The 25000-nt window shown below is 40.0% G+C and overlaps 4 protein-coding genes across 4 annotated transcripts in view; 2 read left to right on the top strand and 2 right to left on the bottom strand.

Annotated features, from left to right (window-relative positions):
- Window positions 1-3563, bottom strand: part of LOC137972960 (probable rRNA-processing protein EBP2) — a 9990-nt gene extending 6427 nt beyond the window's left edge. Inside the window, exons 1-5 of the mRNA XM_068819650.1 lie at window positions 3402-3563; window positions 3233-3322; window positions 1780-1955; window positions 1473-1596; window positions 378-467 (exon numbers count right to left, since the gene is read on the bottom strand). Of these exons, the coding sequence (XP_068675751.1) occupies window positions 378-467; window positions 1473-1596; window positions 1780-1955; window positions 3233-3322; window positions 3402-3563 (642 nt within the window). The remainder of the gene's footprint in view (window positions 1-377; window positions 468-1472; window positions 1597-1779; window positions 1956-3232; window positions 3323-3401) is intronic.
- On the top strand, window positions 3561-11424 carry LOC137972961 (trimeric intracellular cation channel type 1B.1-like). Its single transcript, XM_068819651.1, has 6 exons — window positions 3561-3693; window positions 4999-5155; window positions 6716-6779; window positions 7820-7940; window positions 8946-9030; window positions 9979-11424. The coding sequence occupies exons 1-6, from the start codon at window positions 3573-3575 to the stop codon at window positions 10220-10222; spliced, it is 792 nt and encodes a 263-aa protein (XP_068675752.1). The 5' UTR covers window positions 3561-3572; the 3' UTR covers window positions 10223-11424.
- On the bottom strand, window positions 11421-16378 carry LOC137972959 (uncharacterized). The gene is made up of 2 exons (XM_068819649.1): window positions 13948-16378; window positions 11421-13140 (listed from the first exon to the last, which is right to left on the bottom strand). The coding sequence occupies exons 1-2, from the start codon at window positions 16243-16245 to the stop codon at window positions 12877-12879; spliced, it is 2562 nt and encodes an 853-aa protein (XP_068675750.1). The 5' UTR covers window positions 16246-16378; the 3' UTR covers window positions 11421-12876.
- Window positions 16379-20414: 4036 nt separating this feature from the next.
- LOC137972469 (uncharacterized) overlaps window positions 20415-25000 on the top strand; it is a 14571-nt gene continuing 9985 nt past the window's right edge. The window contains exons 1-3 of the mRNA XM_068819221.1: window positions 20415-20543; window positions 21963-22082; window positions 23408-23461. Of these exons, the coding sequence (XP_068675322.1) occupies window positions 21963-22082; window positions 23408-23461 (174 nt within the window). The 5' untranslated portion in view covers window positions 20415-20543. The remainder of the gene's footprint in view (window positions 20544-21962; window positions 22083-23407; window positions 23462-25000) is intronic.

The following is a 25000-nucleotide window of genomic DNA, read 5'->3' as shown; positions in this document are numbered from 1 at the left end:
CTGTAAAGGTCCACCCCAGCTCTTTTGTTACGTAATCATACATGTAGCATAGAACTACAGTGTGATACTTTGTAACCGAAGAAAAGAAAGAAGCATGCACAAAACAGACGGCCAAAGACAAAATACAATGAAGTAGAACTCATCAAGCCTAGATGCCGTGGACTAATATTACTCCTTGCTTCAAACAACATTACCGGTAATAATAATATTTTTACTGCTTGACACTCATAACCATGACACCCTGTAACATTTAACAAGGAAAATGGAAGGGCAGCTGCATCAGTGATATTTGAATTGACATTAAGTGGGCAATTTACACTTATTAATAAAATTAATAACAGTACATGTAAGAAAAAAAATTGCCACTATTAGCCTACCTTTTTGCCAAACTTCTTCATTTCTCTCTGTTTCTTTGCTTTCTCTGATCTCTCCATTGCTTGCTGCTTACTCAGTAATCTTCCTCTCACCTAAAGACATCACAAGTTATAAAAATTATGAAAAGAATTGAATGGCCAGCTACAATGTAACTTCGAAATACAAAGACTTCAACTGAGATCATGAATAATTTATTAATATGATCATATCAACTGAGCTTGAGCGGCACATTTCTTGGAAAGAGCGTTCCACAGCTTTGGGGCAGCCTGTGAAAATGCTTGTTCACTAAATGAATTTAGCACGAAGGAAGGCTGAACAGGAGACCATTATTGTTTACTACAAAAGTAGGTCCATAATGCAGCATGATCCTTTGCCATGGATTAAGCTTTAAAACTCAGAAAAAGACCTTTGAAAACAATTTGATTGTGAGCAGTTAATGGCCAGTCTACTTGTAGACTGCAGTGTTGTGTTACATCGTACACTAATTATCTAGCAAAGGCATTTTGGACTCATTGGAATCTCTGAATAAAATTAATATTGTTGCAGTCCATAAAGCAGGTTATTACAGTCGGCTCAAAATAAAATCAATAGGTAGTTTGCAACCAATCTCTAGAGACACAGATAACAACACTGCAATGTATGATTGCTGGTGCACGAACAAAAGGAGCTAATTTTAGAGATATTTTGTTTTCGTCTACCAAGATGGCAGCAATGACATAATGTGAAAACCACCTATACAAGAACAAGTGCTTGTGTGCTCTCCCTTGTCAGGTATTTTCTACATCCATATATTAAAGTGAAAGAAATACAATGCAGATACCACTGGACCTATGTAGTCTTGTTTAACAACCACATTTGAAGTACTTGTTAAATCACACTCATCAAGGGCTCATACTTCCCAGGAGCATCAGGAAAAAATGCTTCTCCTCCCATGACGGGAACCCTAATGTCTTGATCCCATGGGGAAACATGTATTGTACTTGCAAAAATTGGTAGGCCATTTCTACAAATTGACCACCGAAGGCAATTTTATCTCGTATAGTCAAGCACTTGACGGATTCTTTGGTTAGGATTAGAGATTTTGTGAATGTTAATACCCTTTGCATGTGATCATCTGTTTTCAGCATCTCTGCAAAGTAGTCCTCAGGTCGCTTTGATGGTATACCCAGCTGTTTCAGTTTGTTAAGACCTTTCCTCATTGCTACTTGGGCTTGCTTGTAGCTGAAAGCATTGGAAACATCATCTAACAAAAATAAAACACTAAAAAAACACCTCTATAACCAAATCAACAAGAATATACACTGCAATTCTGTATGCAAGTGTACACATCCACAGACACACAATTACAGCCTAGCTGAAATGAGTACGAGAGTTAAATACTGACATGAGAAAATTAATACTTACAATCTCATTTCTCTTTGAAAGTCATCATGAATGCTTTTCTCACTGTTTGGTGTAGGTGCTGCAGTTGTCTTCAAAGTTCCTCCTTCCTCAATCTGTTGACTTTCTACAGTAATGTCCATTCTTTCGATCCAGTCAAGGTTTTGGGAAATTTGCTCCAGTTTTTGCTTCATACCAGCCTGTGTATTAATGTATTGTTAATGTTTAAAATAATAATTTTTTAGTGAATGAAATATTTGTTATTATATCATGCTTCCTTCGTACAGTAGATGTAAATGAATTCCAATGCTAGAAAACATTATAAATCATAATAACCCAAGTTATTCTTGCATTTTCATTGGTTCTTGCCTATGATCTATTAGAGGACAGACGCATGATTGACGTGACCATCAGCTTTTATGCAAATACAGTTTAATTCATTATTATATAAAACAAATAGATTCCATGTTGCCGTGTGCCTGTTCAGTAATACATGTAGATCACAGGAGACGTCAAAGTGTGGTAAGAACATCAGTGACACACTTGGCTATCGCCTTGTGTGCCACTTTTTTGTTCTTACCCCATTTTGGCGTCATTTGCGATCTATTACTGAACAGACGCACAGCAACATGGAATCTATTTGTTAATTATAGGGAAGATATCTCTTACTAAGATTGCCTTTGTTATTTAAATGTGCCAACTGCAGGAACAAAAGATCCTTTGTCTCAACAGCCAATGAGGCTCTAGTTGTCACATTAATGACAATAGGTGACATCAACGATATCTTCCCTAATAGTATTCCAGTCAACCGAGTCTCTACTGCAGTGCACAAATAAATATTATACAATACAATACAATACATACTTAATTGACCACTCCCCATAGGGGATTTTCAGGGCCAATGAAACACAACGAAACGACAGAACAGAACAACAACAACAACTGTTAAGAATCCCAACTGGCCGGAGGCAAACCAGTTGCCTATTTACAAGTGCAGCTGGGAAGTTGAACCAGGGAGTTCCAGGATCAAATTCAACGAGTGGTTAGAGTGGGTCTTGAACCCGGGATCTCCGGATCTCAAGGCAAGCGCCCTAACCACTGGGCCACACTATTTCCTCCTTATCTTATCTTATCATCAGTAACGAAGAGGGTGTAACTGCAGGTTGCAGGTTAGGGAATGGCAGGTCATTGTTTAACCATAGCTGAAACAACACAAACCTTTACTAATGCTAACGTTAGGCCTCAACACTAAGCTCTAGATAACGTCTAAGTCTAAGGTCAGCATTTCTGTAAACGTTTGGGTTGTTTCAGTTATGATCATTACTGCTTGGCAGCGGTAAATAATTATGTAGCAGGATAAATCCTCTTCATTTGTAAAACTGCAGGCCAAGTGATCAAGTCACTCATCTCCCTTCTGCCCCAAAATGGGACAATAACGCAAAGATAAAGACAACAATAAAAACGAACACAAGCTTACAACATTGTTATGCGGAACACGTGCACTCTGTGGATGGAGCTTTATATTTAAGCCAGCTTTAAGTTTGCCGCTTGCAAAATCTTTTTGAAGCTGTAGAAGAAAAGGATAAATTACTTTTAAATTTGGAATAAAGACGATTGCGGTGATTTTAAGAACTACGAAATCTCACCTCGTCATCTGATAAACCAGAGTCACTTTCCTCAAATTCATCCTCGAAGTCCGCCATCTTGTTTGGGTCGTTTCGTAAAGAACTGGGTCGAGCGAATGAAAATGCCTCATGTAAAAGGTAATACTCTATACCATTACTTACAGTAGTACTTGTAAATCCCATACTGCAGCGATGGATCAGTTCTACAGTGTTTTTAAGTCATATGCAACTCAATTTGCTGAGATTCCCTTGTTCCCTTTGCTACAATGTGTTCACTTTACGATTGTGAATTTGAAACTAAGGATGGAAGAAGGTAAATCCAGTGTTGATAAAAACTTGTATTGTGAATTGATATTGAAGGCGATTTGAGGGCCTGCAGGTCAACGAAGAGCGCTCTAATTCAAACCCTGGAAAATCTTAGCGCAGGGCTCGAAAAATATTTGAATTCCACCTTGCCCGTTGGGCAAATAACTCTCAAATTTTGCTTGCCCAGGGCACTCACCTGTTTGCCTAAGTTTTCAAGCTCATTAATGATTCATGAACCCAAAAATTGAAGTCATACTTAACTACGGGTGTGTTTTAATGTAATAGACCCATCTTGACTGTAGTCCTCTTAGTGCTGATCACTTTCATGTTTACTTTAATACTTCCACAACTTTTAACTTCTTCATTCCCTTTTTATGAAGCTGTATGGTTTGTAATAATTAACATAGACGAACACTGTTATAATCACATTGAAATAGTGACTGTACCCAACATTGTCAGATCAGGGTTCTCCTTAATTTTCAGTACAACAGGTATGGCACCTTTTCAAACCGGTAAAGCAATTGGTTAATGTTGGATGTTCTGCAAAGGATAAACAACTTCTGAGCGTTTGCAGGCGGTAATAAGTGCCCTTACAAGTGGTAAATTTTACCGGTTACCGCCTAATAAGGAGAACCCTGCAGATACTCTATCATGATTATCTGCTTTCCCAATACAATGTGAATGAGCTTTTTTAAACAACTGTTTTCATACGCCTTATGGCAACCTAATGTTTTTGTTCAATAATTCTCAATGACATGTCATCGTGTGACCTACCACAGTAATAATAAGAATTCCATAGACTAGTTATAGTCAGCTCTTTGAATGCTAACGATGGTTAACAGAGTTTAAAGGTCCATGTGTCTCTCGCGTTCAATTTCTACAGCTTTGATATTTCGTTTTTGAGATAAGTTTTGTACAGAGAAACTGGAAAATGCTCGCAGAAAATTGCTAAAATTTTAGGAAATAAGCAGATGGTTTTCGTGCCCAACATGGCTATTTTTAATCCTGGAAAGAAATTTGATTGGGGCAGATTTTGATCACGTGCTAGGCAACCACTTTTGAGCCGTGAGCATGCATCACGAAATCAACAAAACAATGCTATAAATTGTACTTTTCGTCAAGCTTCATCTAAACACTTGATTACCCTTGAGCCTGGACTCTTGCCCACGGGGCAAGTAAGGGTAGAAAGTTACTTGCCCGAGGGGAAAATCTGCATGTCCCGGACGACCGGACAGGGTTTTTTAAGCCCTGTTAGAGTCCACCTCAACCAAGTCAGTTCTTTATTTGTGAACTTCAACTTATTGTTTTGCAGGTTCATTGTCGTTTGTATATGCACATCCAATGTCTAGCTGGGTCTCAAGCTTCCTTTCTTGTTTTGCTGGTACAACTGTTGCAAACTTTCTATTAGGAAACTCCCTTATTCTCCCGTTATTGGACGTTCAACAGATTGCAATTATGACCCTTATTTGGTAAGTGCAGGATTACCAATTCACTGTCTGGAATGTCTTTCTGAAAGATAGTTTGAGAGTGAGGATTAGACCATTTTACAGTTGAATGAAGGGGGTAGTTTCTAAAGAAACTGTGGTGCTGTCTCAGTGGGGAAGTAGTATACAAAAATTTGGTTTTATCAACAGAGTTAATAATGTAAATTGACCACCGTACAGAGATTTTAAAAACTGATGTTTCGAGCATTAGCCCTTTGTCAGAACGAATCGAGGAATTATGGGTTGTGTGTAGTTTTTATAGTGGAGTAGGAGCTACGCTATTGTTGGTAAGATGGTTTGGTTTGGCTGCGTGAGCGGCAGATCCAATTTTTGAAGCAAAACAATGTTAATTATTGTCCTTTGCGGTTGTGAGCTCGTCAATGGCTCACTAGTCCAATCCAAGAGTGGCAGACTTTTGGGCATTTATTGCAGGGATAGCAACCTTGTGCTAATATACGCTCTTTGCGGTAGCGACGACGTTCCCTCAGATCATCTGTTCAAGCTTTCTCAAACTTGGCAACTCTGGTTTTAACAGCTGTCTTCCACTGATCTCTGTCTGTGGTAACATGGCACATGGCACATTAGTTTTAAAATGAAAAGCGTTCGTTAATACCATGGGGATTAAGGGTGCCGATTTGGAAGATGAATTTTTGTTCCAGATTCTTGTGGCTTTCCGTCGTACCTTGATGTAGGGAAAGGCTGTGGATAGCCATGTGTTTTGTGGAGTGGTTGGGGAGATTAAAATGAGGAGTAACTGGCTTAGATGCATTCTTGTCATTCTTCTCAACATTGTGAAGGTGTTCGCGGAATCGGTCGCCTAGTCATCTACCTGTCTCGCCAATGTATAATTTATTGCATAACATACAGGTAATGCAATAACCATCATCCATGTTACAGTTGTTTACTCAGTGACCTAACCTATAAAATGGCTGCGAGGCTGCTGGTGACCTTGTATTGATATAGAACTCGCTGCTTTTATCACATAAATGGGCCATTTTCGAGTTGCTGTTAGTCTCTGTTTCGAAGTGGTGCTCAACTATTGTAAGGGAAATGGGTTTGATTTGCATAAGAATATGCAACTCATTTACATTTGAATGGTTGTGCATCAGGACTCATTTTGAAACTGAGACATGCGGCAACTCGGAAATGGGCTGTTGTGTTGTTGTAATTCTAATTAGTCTACATTAACATTAGAAAAGCACAAAGGTTTGTATTAAAGCAGGGTCACTGGCAGCCTCGCTTCCATTCTTAGGCCAGGTAACTTAAATGGTCTATTGTTATGACAATTTGGGGTAAATTACAGTATGTCTGTCCACTTATTTACATTTGAAATGCGCTAATTTTTATATACATATAAAACATTTTATAATCATATAACCTGCAAGAACCAGTTTGAAGAAGAAAATAGCAATCATTCTTGATTCGTATGATAGTAGTTATTTTGATGTTGAATATTGCACATAGTCCAGCCAGCCAATAAAGCAACAAATAAATATGAGAAGATAAACCTTTTTAAAGTCAACTAAGTCAGTTTTTGTTATAAAGGTATCTGGTCTTTTGTTGTCCATTGGATCTCTTCACCAAGATATTTACGCTGAAGCCGTTTTGGGTATGTGTCTCTTGTTTTAATTGAACATGTGGCTTGGTCTTGTATTTGGAAATTTTTCTGAAGACCATGCACTCACTCCCACAGCTTCATTTTGGAACCCTGATGACCCTGCTAGAAACTATATGGCCTGAAATAAACCTGATTTTCATGGCAAGCAACTCATTTTTGGAACTAACCTGTAATTAGGCCTATTTTTAGCATCGCTTGTATGTTTTCTTAAGTTGTCGCTCACTAAAATTTTTGTATTGCTAACTGTACAGTACATACCACACAGAACTAAAATAGAGCCTGATTGTAGGTCATTTTGGAACCATTCATGGATATGATGACAATGGAAAATGTATTGGTGGTACAGCCTATTAACATGCCTTGAAAAAGAGACACTGTGACTGCCAAAAGGGTGGCTGTTTCAGCGCCCTACTGCCACGTGGATGGTCATAAGTTCAAACCCTAAAAGAAATAATTCTATGTGTTTGGCTTTGTAAGTACACCTACAAATGGTTTGACCCTTTGGTCCATCTTGACATGCTTTAATTTGCAACACTTGGTCTTAATAAAAAAAGTTTGAAGGGAAGTTTGTTACTATCACTCTTCATGACACGTTGCAGCCCCCAAATGTAAATTTGTGATTTGATAACAAGCAAAACTGATATATCTGATTACACAAGACCGACAAAGAGAATTGAAACGGTAAAGCACTCTGTTGCAGAAATAATGCTATTAACTTGTTCATGGTCCCTGGTTCTGGTAATCTATCTACTGATAACAACTGGCACAGGTAGCTTTATATGCTGTTGTCCAACATCAATCCACACAAAGAAGCAATGTAAAGGAAAAACATTGATTTTCTTTGTCCTTATTACATTATGCAACAAAATATACATGTAGCAAACTAATTGGTTGCCTTAGAGAGAACAGAACACAACGGGGCTGGGCTTTGCACTCCCATCTACCACACTAACATGCCTGTACATTGAATAGGAGACTGGAAAATGCTTTTTGTGCATGGAATAACTGTTATTCTTTCATTGGTATTGTAGATTGTACTGCTGGTACTGAAAGAAGCCCACAGAGCCAAGAACATTCTCAAAGGAGTTGAACTGGCTATGCCACTGTACCCTGATGCCTGGCTTGTTATGGTTGCCACTGGAACTGCAAAAGGTCAACTTGACTCCCCATTTAATTATTTATTGTTAAGATCATGGTAACTGGTTGAAAAAAAAAGTGGGCAATAATGTGCTATTCTATCCAGTGGTCAGAATCCCTCAACTGCTAGTGCCATTATATGAAATGATGGAAAGGTAGAGCGTGTCCATGGGAAGGATAGAATACAAGTTCATGGCAACTGGCAAAAGGACAACTGAAAAATCAGAGTCCTAAACATGAATTGAACCTGCGACCTCTAAAGGACCGGTCGGATGCTCTACCCATTGAGCCACCAGAACTCACTGGAGAGCTGCAGGGTGTTTACCTAGGTCCTGAATGGAGAAAGTTTCCCACTCAGGTCTGCAGGCTCTATAAAGTCATGCACCTCAGTTTATACAAATACATGAAATGATGGAAAGGTGTAATGTGCTTGTGAGAAGGGTAGAATACAATTTGACAAACATTTCACATGGAAATCAATTGTGCATAAAAATATGAAATATTAAATTCTCAACCTTGGTTATTGCATTCCTCTTGCTCTGATTGGTTTACTCAATCTTGGTTATAGGCTCATATACCTTAGTTTGACCTTATAATTTATGGGAAATGATTCCGCTAAGCATTGCTAAGCTAAAATTGTTTTTTGCCGGAAAGCGAAATTTCTCTCAGAATTAAGCAAAAAAAACGTTTTTGTGGAAAGTTTGGATCAATTCCGATGTTTAGTAGTACGCGAAGAGGTAAAGAATGTTTTTGTGATGAGCCTGCGTTTGTCTGACCACCAGATGTTACACAACATCGCACTTTCGATTCCACTCAGATTTGCTCACTTTTTTCGCTCGTATTTCGTACTTCCAAAGCTTTGGAATTTAAGGAATTTAATAAAGCAATTATTCCATTTGCGCTTGTTGGAGATGAGACAGGTTATAGCTAGCTCGGCGCTACATGCCTCGTTGGCCATTTACCATCTCATATCCGACGCACGCTCATGGAATAATTATCATCATTATTACCTGTATTTAGGGGCAGGAAGCAGGTTGATAAGACCAGTGGTGAAATTCGTGCAAGGAAAACTGGAACCTGCAAATGAAGCCCTTTACCCATCATTGTAAGTAAACTATAAATGTTGATCTTCGACACGTTTTTACAATGAAATCCATCAATATTATTGTGGATTAATATTAATAAAACAAATTAGCATTGATGGTTTCTTAAAATAATCTGCTACCATAGACTTTATTCATAAATGGCGGTCAATTTATAATTCTTTTGTCGAAGTGCAAATTAGCCTACCAAGTCTCGATACCATACACTGAATTGAAAAGAATTCTTGCTCTAAAATGAGGCTTGGTAGGCTAATTTGCACATTAGCAAAAGAATAATAAAACAGGTGTCATTTATGAATAAGGTCATCTCAAAGAGCAATCTCTGCTTTTGCCTTGCTTGAGTGAGCTCAACATTGATCGTTGATTTAGTGCTCACTTAACTTGTCAGCGTCTGTAGCCCAACCTCCCCCCCCTCCCCTCCCCTTCATCATAACACATAAACCATGCCTCCCACCTCTGCAACGGTATGTGGGCTGAGTTCCAGTCCCTCATCAAACTCGATTCAAAGCAGTTATTACATCTGGCTGTGGTGCTGTGCTCCAACATCAGACAGATATCGTATAGAGCGTTAGCCCTTCGTCAGAGCCCTTCGCTCTGACGAAGGGCTAACGCTCGAAACGTCAGCTTTTAGAATCTCTGTACGGTGGCCAATTTACATTATCAACTCCGTTGATAAAACCAAATTTTTGTATACTACTTCCCCACCGACGCAGCACCACAGTTTCTTTAGAAACTACCCCTTTATTCATTAGATATCGTATAGAGGTGCCTTATCTACTTTATCTACTCTTTCGGTCTGATATCTTGAGCTGCACCCTTTGCAATTCAGTCCTCAATGTTGATTTGCATGCCAATCTATTTTATTCTATTCTATTCACCACAGTTCCGTCCCTTAAGACGTTTATTCACTTTTCACAGCTCTCACTGTTCGTATTCGTTTCTATTTGCAGCGTCACCAAACTATCCATTGTAGGCAGCATCCTTGTGATTATGGTTCAAAAAGGCATCTTACAGTTATCCACATCTGAAGTTCTTCTATGCATTGCTTGTATTGGGTCGCTTCTACAGGTTGTTATGTACCTAAGCAGCGCAAGCGATCCCTTTGTGTATCTGGAGAAGGCTGTGGCGGCTGTATTGTTTAGAGAACCAAAGGAAAAGGCCAACACTTCAGATGCCAAGAAGAAGAAAGAGTAAAGTGTGTTCAGAAATGGCCATAGCTACAGAGACCCTGACCGTATCCATTAAGTGGTTTCATTGGGCGAAGATTTCGCATGACACAAACGGCAGCTGTGCAATTCAATCTAATACATTCGGCGCTTATTGTAACCATCTCAAGAAGTACACGCTCTTACCCTCAAACTTCGGTCCTATAAGATTGTTTCTTTCCCTACCATTCTCCTTGGCTTCCAAAGAAACTGTCGAACAAACTTCAATAATCCGAGATTACTACTACTAGTAACCAAATAAGCCTTGTATGATTCAAAAGTAACCACTTAAGAAAATCAGGTGATGGATTATTGCCCAGGGGACTATATCCCCTCCCCTCTTGGTACAATGTGTAAGTTAACCCTTTTCCTCTTAACAATGAGACTTGGAGATTTTTCTCTGTGAAACGCCAGACGATTATACTCGTCAATGAGTATACAATGTCAATGATGGCTTGGGGATACTTGGAGAAGAATCCGAGTATTCTTCACTGGTGTTGAACCCACGATCTTCCGATTTTAAATCGGTTACTTTGCCTGGGAGAATACTCCCAGAAAATTTGGGTTGGGGTGTGCGGCCCGCTAAAACCCTTACCCTATTTCAGACCAAAATCTGCGATTTTTCCTACCTTATTTCAGACCTGGCTAAAAATTTGATACCGTATTTCAGACCTATTTGCAGACCTATTTCAGCTGTTACACGGTAGGCGTAATAATTTGACAAGGGCTTTGTTGACGGTTGAAGCTTCTTCTAAAAAACATACCCAATTCAAGACTTGAGTGAACAAACCATACCCTACTTCAGACCAAATGGTCAAAATCGATACCCTATTTCAGACTAAAACGGCTAAAAAACCAAATCCTTTAGGGCAGCACATACCTATATAGCCCATATAAGGGAGTACCCCACCCCACCCCCCCTCTCCCCGGGTTACTTTGCCTCGTGAGAGCTAGATCATTCACGGGTGTTGTGGGACGGGATCTACGGTTCATCCTCCTTATATCCGAGAAGAATAACTATTTACAGATGCCTTTACGAAGGCAGCCGTTTCTTGTCAGCTATCGTCGGTCCGGCCGGAGTTCGAACCCATAACCTCCCGCACGGTAGCGGTTCCTTGCTCGGACATTTGATGTAAGTGGTCTGCAAATTTGTGACATACAAGTTGAAGAAACTAGTTTGGTCATTTGAAATCACAGTATCCTTTATTCTAATTTTATATACTTGATGATTAATGTTCACGCCTAAACTTCCTAAACCGGTTTGACCGGGGTGACTAGCTCAGAAATTTGGGCTGCGGCGACTTAAGATACTTGACACGATTTCTGCAGAGCCTCTCTTGCTTGCCCTCTAGTGAGTTTTGGTGAGGCTCTGCTCGCAGGGTGCACTATTTTGCACCGTCAAAAATATAGCGTAGTATTATTAATAGTAAAGACGGCCTTCATGAGCAAATCGGGATGTTAAGATAGTCAACAGTTTAGCGATTAAGTAGATTTGCTTTTTATGTTTGGCTCCTGCAATGTTTTGTCCTGGCTTTTCTCGTTCCTTCCTGACTAAGATCATCATGAAGCCCCAACAACAATAGAGACAATAGAGCGAGTTTCAAATGAGTATCGTAAAACCAAAACCAAAGTAATTACTTTGGCCAATCAAAAAGGACGGAGACAATCCAGTAAACCAATCAAAACTCGAAGTAATTACACGTAGCTGACACAAAGCGCGGAAAAATGTGCCGCGCGAGACACGATTGGTTTTGGTTTCACTTCTGATTGGTTGAAAAAGTGACGCGAGAACTTTGAACCAATCACTGAGTGAACTCCTATGAAAGACAATGTCTGATTCCCTCCTACAGCAAATGCAGTGGAATGACTTCGAAATGTAACTGTTTGAAGTAAGTCGCTTCCATTAAGTGTAAAGTACATTAGTATAATTACATAGGTGATTATTGCTGATTGGTTGCACTTGCCGCGATTATTGACATTCTTACGCAATAATCACCTAAGCGGCTTTTTTCAAAATGGCCGCAAGCCGTTTTGTCGCCTCTTCCCCCGCCTCCGCCTCCCCCTCCCGTGTTGGTAGCGGAAAAAGGAAAAGTTGGCAATAGGAAAACAACATTGTTTGGGGGGAGGGGCTTGTCCGAGATTCCTTAAAAGGGAAAGTGTCTCAACCCTTTTGGTGCTTATTGTAGGTTCGAGTATGACCTTTTCTTTGAAAGAAGTAAGAGATCTTTCAATATGCGTTTACTAACTAAGCGAGGCGCAATCTTGTTGCTATTTCTAAGTCTCGTGTCTCGTGCAAAAGATCGATCAATAGTGTTTTGGGTAAAGGTTTCTTTTGGCAGAAATATAGGTGGCCTTCTCGTTTCTTTATCACCGCCATGTTGGTGAGCGAAAAGAAAAGACCTCTTATCAGCTTCTTTTGTTTGTCCACCATCAATTGTACATTTCAGCATTGTTATCTATGTCTCTAGAGACTGGTACTTGCAAACCACCTATAGTCAAATCGGTTAAACTCCCATACAAAATCCACGTTAATCGGCATAAAGATATTTCATCACAAAAACAATATTTTAGGCGAGGGGTTACTTGAAGGTTCCCTGTAACGGTGTAACAATACACGGTTTTTCTCTAAACGTACGTACGAAGTCAATCCAATGGGATGTCTTCCTCAGCCGGTTTTTCAAAACCGGGAAAAAAGCGGCTCATAACTTGTGCTCCAAGGCCAGATGGAATCACGTTATTTAGGTCAAAACGATCTTCAGCATTGGGGTCAACGATTCTTGCTGCTATAGCTTCAGCATTCTCTGGAGCCAAGTCGTCTTGCCTGGCTGTGTACTTAATCAATTCAACTAATCCTTGGAATGCACTGAGCATGCGCTTCCTCATGTCGGGTTCAGAGTCCATCCAAACCTGTCAAAATTGTACATTATTTGACAAACAGATTCCACGTTCAACGAACGGAATGATAAAGTGAATCATATACTGAACTGCGGATATGGAATCAAATGAAGATATGATCCTCTATAAAACTAATAGATTCCATGTCGTCATGCCCTTCTGGTGAGCAATTAAGGAATAAATCACGGAAGACGTGACGTCTTCTGTAATCTCTTACTGAACAGATGCACGGCAACATGAAATCTGAGTGAAGCAATGATCCTCGCTGTTATGAACACAATTTTAGCAATTGCGAAGAGAAGCCTGAAAATTTTAGGACTTCAATGGGTTTTGAACCCGTGACCTCGTGATGCCGGTGCGATTAGCTATGAAGCTCCTGATGTTGGGAGCTGGTCATTTGTGGGTTCATTTGTTGAACCCAGCTCAGTTGGTTAGAGCGTCGCACCGGTATCGCGAGGTCACGGGTTCAAAGCCCGTTGAAGTTAATTCCTTATAATTACTGAACAGAAGGGCATGACAACATGGAATCTACTTGTTTTATAGAGTAAAGAATTCAAAATTTTTGATGATGACTGTCCTCGAATAGATCATAGGTGAGAATCAAAATGCGTGCATTATTCAGCTTTTTAAATAACTTTGAAAAGACAATTTTTGGCCCTGTTGATCTTAATTTTATCTGGTAATAGTGTAAACAAGGGAATGAGAGACGAAGTTTTTTACGTTGAAAGTATTTCTAGAGTCAGTGTTTGGTCTCGATTTCATAACATTTTGTTCTGTTGTATTGTGAAAGGGAATTTTTTTGCCAAATATGTGACTAACCTTTAAATAAGCCAAATCCCAGTACGATTCCAAGATTTTTGAGAAGTTTTCGGCTGTCATTTTTTGCTTCTCGATCATCTCTCTAAGATCATCAACTATGCGCCTTTCAACCTCTGAAATCTCAAGCAAGGCATCTTCTCTGAAAGCCTTGTCGATCAATTCTTGGCCCGTGGCGAGATAAATTTTTCTGAGATCATGGAAACGATAACCTTGGCTGGCCTGATGAGTGGCACCCTTTGTAGCAGGAGATGATGACAGCGAGGAGGTCTTTCGTTCATCCGCATAACTTTCTTGAGAAGTTGATTGCTCGTTGCGATGTTCTTGTTCTGCATCGTCTTCCTTTTGAACCCAGTTCTCTGTTTCCTGGATATTTTTAGCGACCTTGATGGGATCCTCAATGATTTCAACAACTTTCTCAGCTAACGTTTCCAGGACCTCAGGGTCCTCAATGTAATCTCCACTGAATAAATTATATGATCTCACGAAATAATGTCGTAAATCCCGGTCTATTAATGCTTGTAAAAGTTTTCCAAGCAGCAACATCATGCACTCTGCCCTGTTGCTTTCATTCCATATCTCGGCGTCGGTTTCTTCGATGGTTTGCAGAAGGATGTTCTTCAGGTGGAATGTCACCAAACCCTTGGGCCCATCTGATGCTTTTAGATATCCTCGGTAAAAAGTCTTGAGGCAACGGTAGCAGTCCCGTTGGACGTCGTTCATCTCTTGACTCAACAGGTATTCTGCATTTGAAAAGGAGATTCTGAAGTCGCATTCTTGATTGCCACCATCCTTTGGAGGCTTGACAACCAAGTGGAACCCTTCTTTGACCACCTTAGTGACTAAATCGGGCGAAGGCCATTTGCGTTCTCGTCCTATCCATTCGGTGGCGGTCTTGGGCCAACCTGAACATTTAAAAGCGGGGACTAAGTCAAAACCACCCTCTATGGATGACTTTTCAGTGCTGATTGAATTTGTTGCAGCTTCGGGGAAAAGTTGTTGAAAGAAATGATCTGTTTGACTTAAAACGGTCTCCAAATCTTCGCCTTTGTCTGGTGGATTTGCCTTTGGAGCTGTCTCTCTTTGGAATCCCTGTTTTTCTTTAATCTTACTCTGAATCTCTCCATTTTTGTCTTCATCTTCGCTTTCGGTTTGTCTAGTCTTATATTCCTGATCTGTCTTTACCTTAGTCGATTGTTTTGCCATTCTACTTCCTGAAGAATGACTGTGTTCTCCCGATGTCGAAGCCACTGGCTTCTGGAGTGACGTGCATTCGGGCTCAGGTGTGTCATCTGCAGTTTCTGTCGTGACAGATGGCTGATCGTCGCCTTGGGACTGTGAAGTCCTCTTTTCCTCACTGCTTCCGCTTTCGTTTTCGTTGTAGTTTTCTGCCTGTGAATATTTCATTTCTGTCACGCCATCGTTTCTACTTCCGCTTATATTTTGCATTCGAGTTTCGATGCCGCGACATCTCTCCTCTAAGTTTCGTACACGGTCGCTGAAAACTAACTCTTGCATCAGGAGTGGAAACGCTTCTGGTTTGGAAAGAAGACCTCTCTCAGAGAATGACCTTTGCACTTCATTGCCAAACTCTATGTATTCCCTAACAAGGTTGGCGTGATCTTCGGAATATTCCATCCCCCTTAACCTACAAATGATATGGGCAAGCCATTCCCATTCGGCAACGTCAAATTTAGGCAATGAATGAGGGTTATTTAGCTTTTCGATTTCCCCTGATACGTGTCCAAAGGACTGGGTGTACTCAATCTGTAAGGCTGGACTATTGTCTTTGTTCCGGCATTTCAAAACATTAATCCCCGGTATTCGAGGCATAGCCTGGATCGTTTGTATAAGGGCTTTGACCAAGTGAGGTGCTGCCCTTCCAAAAATTGTAGAATGGAAATTCTTAAGTGCCGATGTAGCTACGTATTCCGTATCTTCAACAAGACAGGAGCTCAGGATTTGGTGATCGACTGCTTTGATTCGGACGTGCATTGGGTTCGTTGAATATTCGATCATTTCGTCATCTATCATCAATTCATTTGATTTGGGGCAAATCACTATATCGACATCACCGACATCATCAGGTGCTATGCTCTTCAAATCTTCAACTGCGCTGCCGTAGGCCTGAAACACCATACAGTTGTCAAATTTTTCGCTGAAGAACTCCCATAACTGTCGTAACAGGTACTCCAAGCAATGCTCTATATGTTTCTTCCATATTTCGCCTTCAATCCCGCGTTCTCCCAACAATTTGAAGGTGGAGTTGAGCTTTTGAGTATCTGTCTCCCTCGACGCCATCTTGCTGAAGCGAAAGGATTCGATCTGGCTGTTGGAGGAAGGGGGGTGAAGCGATTCCGCAAATAGATCCTGAAAGTCGTTTGGCCCAAGAGTGCGATCAACGCAGAATAAAAGTATTTAGCAAAATAAGGACACAAATAGTCGGTGAATCCTTCACTCAACAAAACGTTATATTAATGCTAGAACTGTACGTCTGGGCGCTGTCTAAAAAGTTGGGGCAGTTTCAGTTTCCGTCCTCAGTATATGCGTGACCAATCAGGAACAAATACATGTACGACAAAGAATAGTCCTTCCAAGAAAAGAAATAACTGTATTGTCATGCACGTGTCACGCAAAGTAGTGTTTCACTCTTTGAGATTTTGTAATGCTGAGTTTTTCTTGGTTTTTCTGGGTTTTTTAGGAAAATGTTTTCTTTAAAACATTTCCTTTGCAACTTTCCCATGCGTGAATCTGTGTCAAATGTAGCCATGCTTTCCGATGATGAACGATATTGTTTTCTCTTATTTAATAACGTTCTGCTCAATAATATTATTGATATTCACATGTAGCACTTGTGCTGTAAGTAACTAGTACTTAGGCCTTTCTCAGAAAAGCGTGAAAAGGTCAAGCCATCGCGGGATCTGTAACTCGCCAGGAAAAAGTATACCCTATTTCATTACTTTTATTGCACTAGTCGTACCGGTAAATATTCGCTGGAAAAGATGAAAACTGGAATATTATTTACAACAGTGACAGCAAAATAAAACTTCAGGTCATTTTTCTTGTTAGTAAAAACGGAGAATCACTTTTTCCTTTGATTTACGTACTAATCATTAATAAAAAACGGGTCTGTTCCTCGGCGAAAGTGTAAAGATTTATTTATTCTGTTTCTGATTAGCTGGTAAACGGAGAACGAAAATGAGAAACTTTACATGGACGGTATATAGTATCCCCGACCACAGCGTCGACTGTTATTTATACGTAATTTTTCCTTGACAAACTTTGTACTGAGTTTTTGCCTATCCTCAATTTTCCTCAAATTTTTAACAAAAATTGTATTTAACTTGTCCCCGAGTCGTTGTAAATTTGTGATTTGATGACAAACGAAACTGATGTATCTGATTACACGGTCCCTTGTTCTAGTACTCTACCTTTATCAAAACAAGATAAGATTTTGACTGATAACAATTGGCACAGGTATCTTTATATGCTCATATCCAACATCAACCCACAAAAAGAAGCATTGTAAAAGAAAAACGTGTATTTTCTTTGTGGTTATGACGTGCATTATACTGCAAACTATAGCAAACTAACCTGCGGTTACCTTAGAGAGAACAGAAGACAGCAGGACTGGGCTTTGCACTCCCTGGCTACCTTGTGCACCATCTACCACAATAATTTGCCGGTATATTGAATACTTAGTTACTTATCCTCATCGGGCCCATGAGGACTCTTAAGGCCGGCCACTGAGAAGATTGCGACATCCATCCCGCCGATGCGACCGCAACCCCCACGAATGCCATCCCAGCTGGTTTCTTTGTTTCTCCACTCTTCTTCTCCACTTTTCTCTCGGCCAGCTAGCCTGGCCTCCTTTTACTTTCAGGTGCCCACGTTAGTGCAGTCCTCGAGATGTTATTAGGACTAGTCCTCAATATGTGTCCTATCCATCGCCATCTTCTCACTCGTACAAGGGCTGATACCGGCGTATTCCCTGTTGCTTCATAAAGCTCTTCGTTGCTAAGATGGTTAGGCCAGAATCTCCTCAGCACTCTCCTCAGGCATGTACGGTGAAACACATCCAGTTTGTTGAGATCAGTTGTTGTCACTCTCCACATTTCGGCTCCATACAGTAGCACGGACAGCACATTTGAGTTCAGGATGCGCAGCTTGGTCTTCTGGCTGAATCTGCCTGACCTCCAGATGTTCTGAAGTCTGGTGAAGGCAATTCTAGCTAGTGCTAGTCGCCTCTTGATATCCGCTTCAGTGCCACCAAATTTGTCAAGTACTGAACCTAGGTACACGAAGGATTCCACATCTTCCACCTCTTCTTCCTCTATCCTTATGTAGTCTGTGCAGCTGTGGTTCATCCTAAGCGTCTTTGTTTTGCGCGGGTTGATCTTGAGCCCGACAACGCCGGCGGTGGTTACTAGTCTATCAGTCTTCTCCTGGAGATCAGCAAATCTGCTTGAGATAAGAGCAACATCATCAGCATAATCCAGTTCTTCTAGAGCTGATGTAAGCTTCCATCTCAGGCTGGTTAAGCGGGATCTGTCACCCCATTTCATTACTTTTGTTGTACTCAGGTCATACCGGTAAATATTCTCTAGAAAATATACAAACTGAAATATTTACAACAACAGCAAAGTAAAATTTTAGGTCATTTTTCTCCTTGTCATGTTATCTTTTAGGACATTTTTGCTAAATCCTTGAAAAGATTGAAAAACCGGATCTTGGCGAAAGTGTAAACTTTATTTATTCTGTTTCTGTTTTGCTGGTAAACGTAGAACGAAAATCAGAAACTTTACATGGACGGTACGCATAGTATCCCCAAGCACATCGTCGATTGTTCTTTATACATACCTTTGCCTTGACAAACTTCGTACTAAGTTTTTGCCTATCCTCAATTTTCCTCAAATGTTCAACAATAATTGTATTTAACTTGTTCCCCGAGTCGTTGGCAGAGGCTGGCATCCCTGTTCTTTCGTTCTCCTTTTAAGTTTACAGCTGTCTTTACTTTACTCGCCAGAAAAACCCTAACACTGCCTTGCATATGCTAACCAATAGCCTGCGTGCAGACTGCGTGTTTGAAATTGAACGCTATAAGTACCTATAGAGGGGGACATTGGGATTTTCGGTTTTGCGGTTATGGCTATTTTTTAGATCGGTTTTTCGGTTTCGTGCAAAAAGACTTCGCTTTTTCGGTTTTGGTGTTCATTGCGGTTTGCGGATTTTTCGTTTTTTAGAATCTGGTTTTCGGTTTTCGTAGAAAATACCGGCGGTTTTTCGGTTTTGTTATTCGATTTGGTGTTTCGGTGTTCCTGTTTTGTCCTATTTGGGTTCCGGTTTCTCTTCGATTTGAGTGGCAATTGATCTCGAATAGCCGCGAAACGCCAAAGTTATTGAGAGGAATTCCATAGGGCAATTGGCGCAATCTCCCAAGCTTTCTCTGTCCATAACAAGGGCGCTTCATATGAAAAGAAGACAGCAAAAGAAGCGACTGGCTTGGTTCACCATTGAAAAACTGTACTTGAAGAACATGCATATCAAATACGTGCTGAGAGTAACATCACTGGCGCCTTAAATGGTCCCCAAGGCCATGTCATGGAATGGGGACTAGGAAGACTAGCAGACATTCTAGGAGGGTATGACTACCAAGCGCTTGATCTTTTAAGCTGTATGATATTAGACGTTGAAAATTGCCACACCACTGTTTATTCCAAGAACGTGAACATGTCTAAGCTCCGCGAATATGCCAGGTCGTTTGGTGCAACAATGAAGGAGAACCTCAAACGTGCTACAAGCTGTGGTACCCAAAGTCCGACACAATGGTGTTTCCTCATAACGTACCGTTGATGATGCCTCTATCCGTTGTCAACCTTCCTGCAAATGACTGTCACCTCTTACACAACTGGGCCTCAGAATATGGTGCTGCAGTAAGACAAAGGACAGGGCGGCGGGAAACTACAATGGCTAAGCACGGAACATTGCCAGAGTACCTTTATCAACGCCGTCTCGAAGTTGGTGATAAGGGTAATCTGAACTTCGGAGTGGATGAAGATGAAGGACAGTTATTTCGTAGAAAGGCTTTTTCATTGAGAGGCTATTTCATTGTACTTTTCGTGTGATCGCAACGTTGCGGCGGTTAATTCTCCGAGTTTCGTGAGATTTGTCTCTTCGTGGAGTGCACTGCAAGTAAATCAGCTCAACTGCTAACAGGGCCGTTTAAACGAGAGAAAATAAGCCACCGCTCACTCTGGCCGCGGCGTACATAATACGCGAAAGGAACTATTTATTCGAGTATTAACTCCCAGGCCAGGATAAGCCGCGGCTCGAGAAAGCCGTGAACGTAGATTTTGTACCATTTATACGGGGTGTTCGCGTCTTATGTAAGCCGCGGCTTATTTTCCCTCGGTTTAAACGGCCCTCGCCCTAGTGAGGGCTACATTAAGTATATTAGTACTTAGGCTCCGCTTATGTTGTCTGCAAAGATGGCGGCGTGCAAATGACGATGAGAAGAATGTCGGTTGCGTGAGAACGGAAAGCTCTTTTCTGCTTTGAAACGGGATTAATAGGCCACCTGAAGCTTCCCAATCCCAAAGGTAAGTCGTTATGTCTCTTTTGGATACAACTTGTCAAATTTGGATTGAATTTTGCCGTAGAGAGGAGGTCACGTTTTGATTTTGGTGAATTCCTCATTTTGAAGGACTCTGGCTAAAGCAAAGGATATGTCATGCAATGTCACAACACCAAATAAACTGACTTAGTGAATTTATGAGAGCTTATTATTTCAATGTATTAAAAGAATTATATTAAATAATGAAGGCTTGCATTTAAATTAATGTAAGATAGTTGTACTTATACAAGCTTATGAGCTTATATATCTTAGAAATTAAACATATCACAAAACTATTGTTTTTTCATGTGTTTATTGTTTACAAAGTCTTGTTTTCTTGATTTTACATCCGGTTTACCTTATAACACTAAAGATAAGCTGCATCATGCTTCCCTGAAAAAAAAATTGTTCCTTAAAGATCCTTCTTTTTGTTTTATGAAATATAGGTGCATTTTTGTAATTCTTTTACAAAGTGACTATTTGTGTGGGACCCGTACACGGACCTCTCTTCGCTATTCACACGGGAGTATTCTTAGAATAATAATTGTTACAGGGTCGATAACACTCGGAAAGTCTTACATGTACCTCTTCTTCATTTCTTTTACATACAGTTCAGCCACCAAACAAAAGCATTGATGCCTGTTTAATTTCACTACTAAATACCTCCTTTGTTTGACTTCAGCGGTTATCTGACCTGCCTTGTGTTTCTCGCATTTAAGTCTTAGCTCCCATTTCAAATAGGGTTAATAAACAGTATTTAACCCATTGACTCTTGGGGGCTCCCCATTGACGAGTAAAATCGTCTGGCGTTAGACAGAGTAAATACTAAGTATGGGGGGGGGGGGGGGTAGGGGTGAGTCCCAGTTTCAATAGCTGCGTTTCTATCCATTCAAGGTTAGTATCGCGATCTTCTTATAGTTTTTCCTATGCATGAGCCGTCAATATTTTGTGGTATTGCCGTCTCACTTTTGCGGCCTGTGATTGGTTCTAATGTTGAAATTGACGTTGTTGCACTGAATTGGGTTGCTGACATACGCAAACAAATACGCAGGTAGAAAGAATTGAAATTTTGATCAGGCGCTGGTTGATTAGTTTACAGTTTTATTTATCCTTATAAATGATGGATCGCGATACAAAACAAATTGCGATTTTGAGAGACGGCAATACCACATTATATTGACGGCGTTGGGAGAAAATATATTCCGTATTTTCTCCCAACTAGCCATCAATATAATGTGGTATTGCCGTCTCAAAATCGCAATTTGTTTTTAGGGTTAGAACCTGTAATAATCAGTCTAAGAAGACTCCCATATGAATAGCAAAATAGTTCAGTGTGTGGGTCCCATACGAGTTGCCACTGCCATTCTTTTAACACATTTTCATATTGAATTGTGACATTGAACAGATGATGAATTCCAGTGCATATAATAACAGCCATGATATTGAGTACCTAGAAGTTTTCAAAGTTCTGGATAGTCTAGGAATGGCTGACTTAAAACAGACTTTTCAGGAGCACTGTATTCAGGTACATTTGTCATTATTGTAAGTACTAAAGATTCTTCACCAACAAAATTCTTGAAGGTTACACAAAGTTTTCAAAATCAATCCAGATTCCTTCTTCGGTGATCAGGGCTTGAAATTAGCGAAAAAATCCAGTCGCAAGAAACAAGATAGGAAAATGTCGCAAAATTGTCGCGCTGCATTGTGTTGTCAGTGGTGTAGCAAAACAAAATATGAGCCCGCAATACTTGTGTTGAAAGAAACCACTGAAAATTGTGAATTATCGAAGGAATGGAGTTGTGCACCTTACTTTGCAGCGAAATTACGCTACAATTACGCTATCTTCAGATTGAAATAAAACTCAAGACGAGAAACAAATAATTTTGTCATTTCTTCATTTATTTTAGTCAAAAGAGCAGTAAAGTGGAAACTGCTAACCCTTTTGTTTCGAAAGAGCGAAGATGAAAACAAGTCGCAAATTTGTGACTTCTCCAGATATTTTAGTCACAAAGGGAGGAAAAAATTCAGTTGCAAATGCGACTGTATTGGTCGCAATTTTAAATTGCAAATTGAAGGGAGGTAATTTAATGTTTCAAAAACTAGCAGCATTGTTTTATCGGGTTTTAAAACATGATGTGTAGCCAAGTGTTTTTAAAACCTATAGAACATGTGCTTCGAGGTTTTTTAATGACTTCAAACTTTCCACAAAAAGCATGTCCCTCAGGAGTCTCAACAAAGGTTCAAATTGTGAGAAGAGAACATTAGCATACCAGAAAAACAAGCTATGTCACATGCAGTGACTTTATATCTGATAAAACACTGCGTACCAATAAGGAGGATGTGTTATCGATAGAAAGTCACCGCATGTGATGTATTATCGACAATCTGATAAAATTATTAATGAATTTTAAACTTCCAGTAACCATCACAGAAGAAGGAATCTGGATGGATTTTGATTTTCAAGAATTTTGTCGAAAAAGAATAATTATTTGTCTTCTTTATTTGTCCCAACAGACAAACAAATATTTATTGTTTGATTATAAGTTGCTTGGTAAGTAAGCGTGTGTGGTAAACTTGAAGAAATGAAGAATGCACATAATCTGTTGTAATTATGGTGTGCATTTTTTACTCCATCAAAGGCGTCAGAGAAGTTATCCTTTAAAATGAGGGCATTTATTTAAATTAAGTCTAGCTTAAACTGGGGTTCACTCCAGTTGTACATTCATTTTACCTATAGAACTTTTAACAAGCAAGTTAATTGGACTATGAACAGCTGTCTTTCCTTTAAATTACCTGGATGGTTCCATACAGGTAATCATTTTTAATTAATTTTTAAATTTATTTCAACAGGACCAAACCCTAAATTATGTTGACACTGAAGATGAACTTAAATCACTTCTTAAAGTAAGTGTTTTATGTACTTTAGTCACTTCTTTTCTTGCAGGGTTTGACACTGAGTGGTAGTTGAATAACAAATAAAGAGGCCAGTTATTTTCACTTACGTGTATGTCCAGAAAAGCAATTACATGTAATTTTGAAATCCAAGATGGAGCGTCCTTTAAGTCTAAGCATTTCCTTTCTTTTTCCATCAATGAGGCAAGGGTAAAGGTTAGCACTATTTTAAGCTCAGGGTACAACGTTTTTTGGGCAAAATTCGGAAGGCCAAAAAATTGGGAAATACAAGTCTCCTAATGGTCTAATGAGTATGGATTGAAAGCTTAACCATCATAGATTTGTGCTATGCAAAAAACCGTGAAAAAAGACCTATGAGAAGAGATATAACAATTTTTTCAAAAGTGTCAAAAATGGTGATTTTTGGCCAACTGGCAAAGGGAGGACCAAAGGAAAAACTTGGAAAATGGCCGATCTTTTGGGCAAACTTTAGAAGGCCAAAAAGCTAGGAAAGATATGTTGCCAAATAGCCTAATTAGTATGTATAGAAAGCTTAAGTATCATAGAATTGTGATATGCAAAAAACCGCTTGAAAAAAGACCTATGTGTTACACCATTGTTTGTGGGGAAGGCAGCAAATTGGGTAGGCTAGCAAGGGCAAAAGAGTTCAAAATGACAGAATAGGGGGTTGAAAAGGTCAAAGTGTTATAATTTTGTCACTGATTGTAGGTCCGCTCGGAAGCTTCTACCCTTTCCATCCTAAGAGTGACACTTACTCTGTCTAATGCCAGACAATTTTACGTATCAGTGGGGTCCGGTGAATGGGTTAACAACATTTACAGCTGTAGGTTCACTTTAAATTAAACCTTCCAGCATAGGAGTGATGCTTATCTGTCTAGCACCAGATGATTTCAGCCAGGGGTGTAGGGGTTAAGCTGCTGTTCTCCAGTTAGGTTTTGAATAGAAACCTACATGTAAACTGCAATCTTGGACAAAACTCTTGGGAAAAATTCTAGCTTAATTTAATGTAATCATCTTTTGACATGCACTCACAAAGTATATTGGTCCTTACCCTCCCCCCCTCCCCCCCCCCCCCCCCATACCAAAGTTGATAATATGATGCAAAATACTGTGCAAACCTTTGGTCATTTTTTAAACCAACATTGGAATTTGGGGGAAGAGAGAGGAAAGGAGGAAGCATTTAATCTTTATCACACAGACAAATTAAAGCGTCACATTTTCCCAACGAGTTTTGTCCAAGATTGATTACTCTGTCTAGTACCAGATGGTTTTTCTCAGGGGTTTAGGGGTTAAGCTGCTGTTGTCCAGTTAGGTTTTGAATAGGTTTTAGCATAGAATGAAACCTACATGTAGACTGGGAACAATGCCATAAGGCCTCATTTAAGGAGGTAGTGCAACCCAGTGGTTAGGGCACTTGCCTTGAGAGCTGGGGATCTGGGTTCATAACACACTCTGACTATTCACAAGTTGAATTTGTCCCTGGTTCAACATCCCTGGTTCAACGTCTCAGCTGCACTTGTAAATAGCCAA

The sequence above is a fragment of the Montipora foliosa genome, chromosome 10 (assembly GCF_036669935.1).
Source record: "Montipora foliosa isolate CH-2021 chromosome 10, ASM3666993v2, whole genome shotgun sequence".
Taxonomy (NCBI): domain Eukaryota; kingdom Metazoa; phylum Cnidaria; class Anthozoa; order Scleractinia; family Acroporidae; genus Montipora; species Montipora foliosa.
The sequence above is the reverse complement of the archived record's forward strand: the minus strand, read 5'-3'. Positions and strand labels throughout refer to the sequence as shown.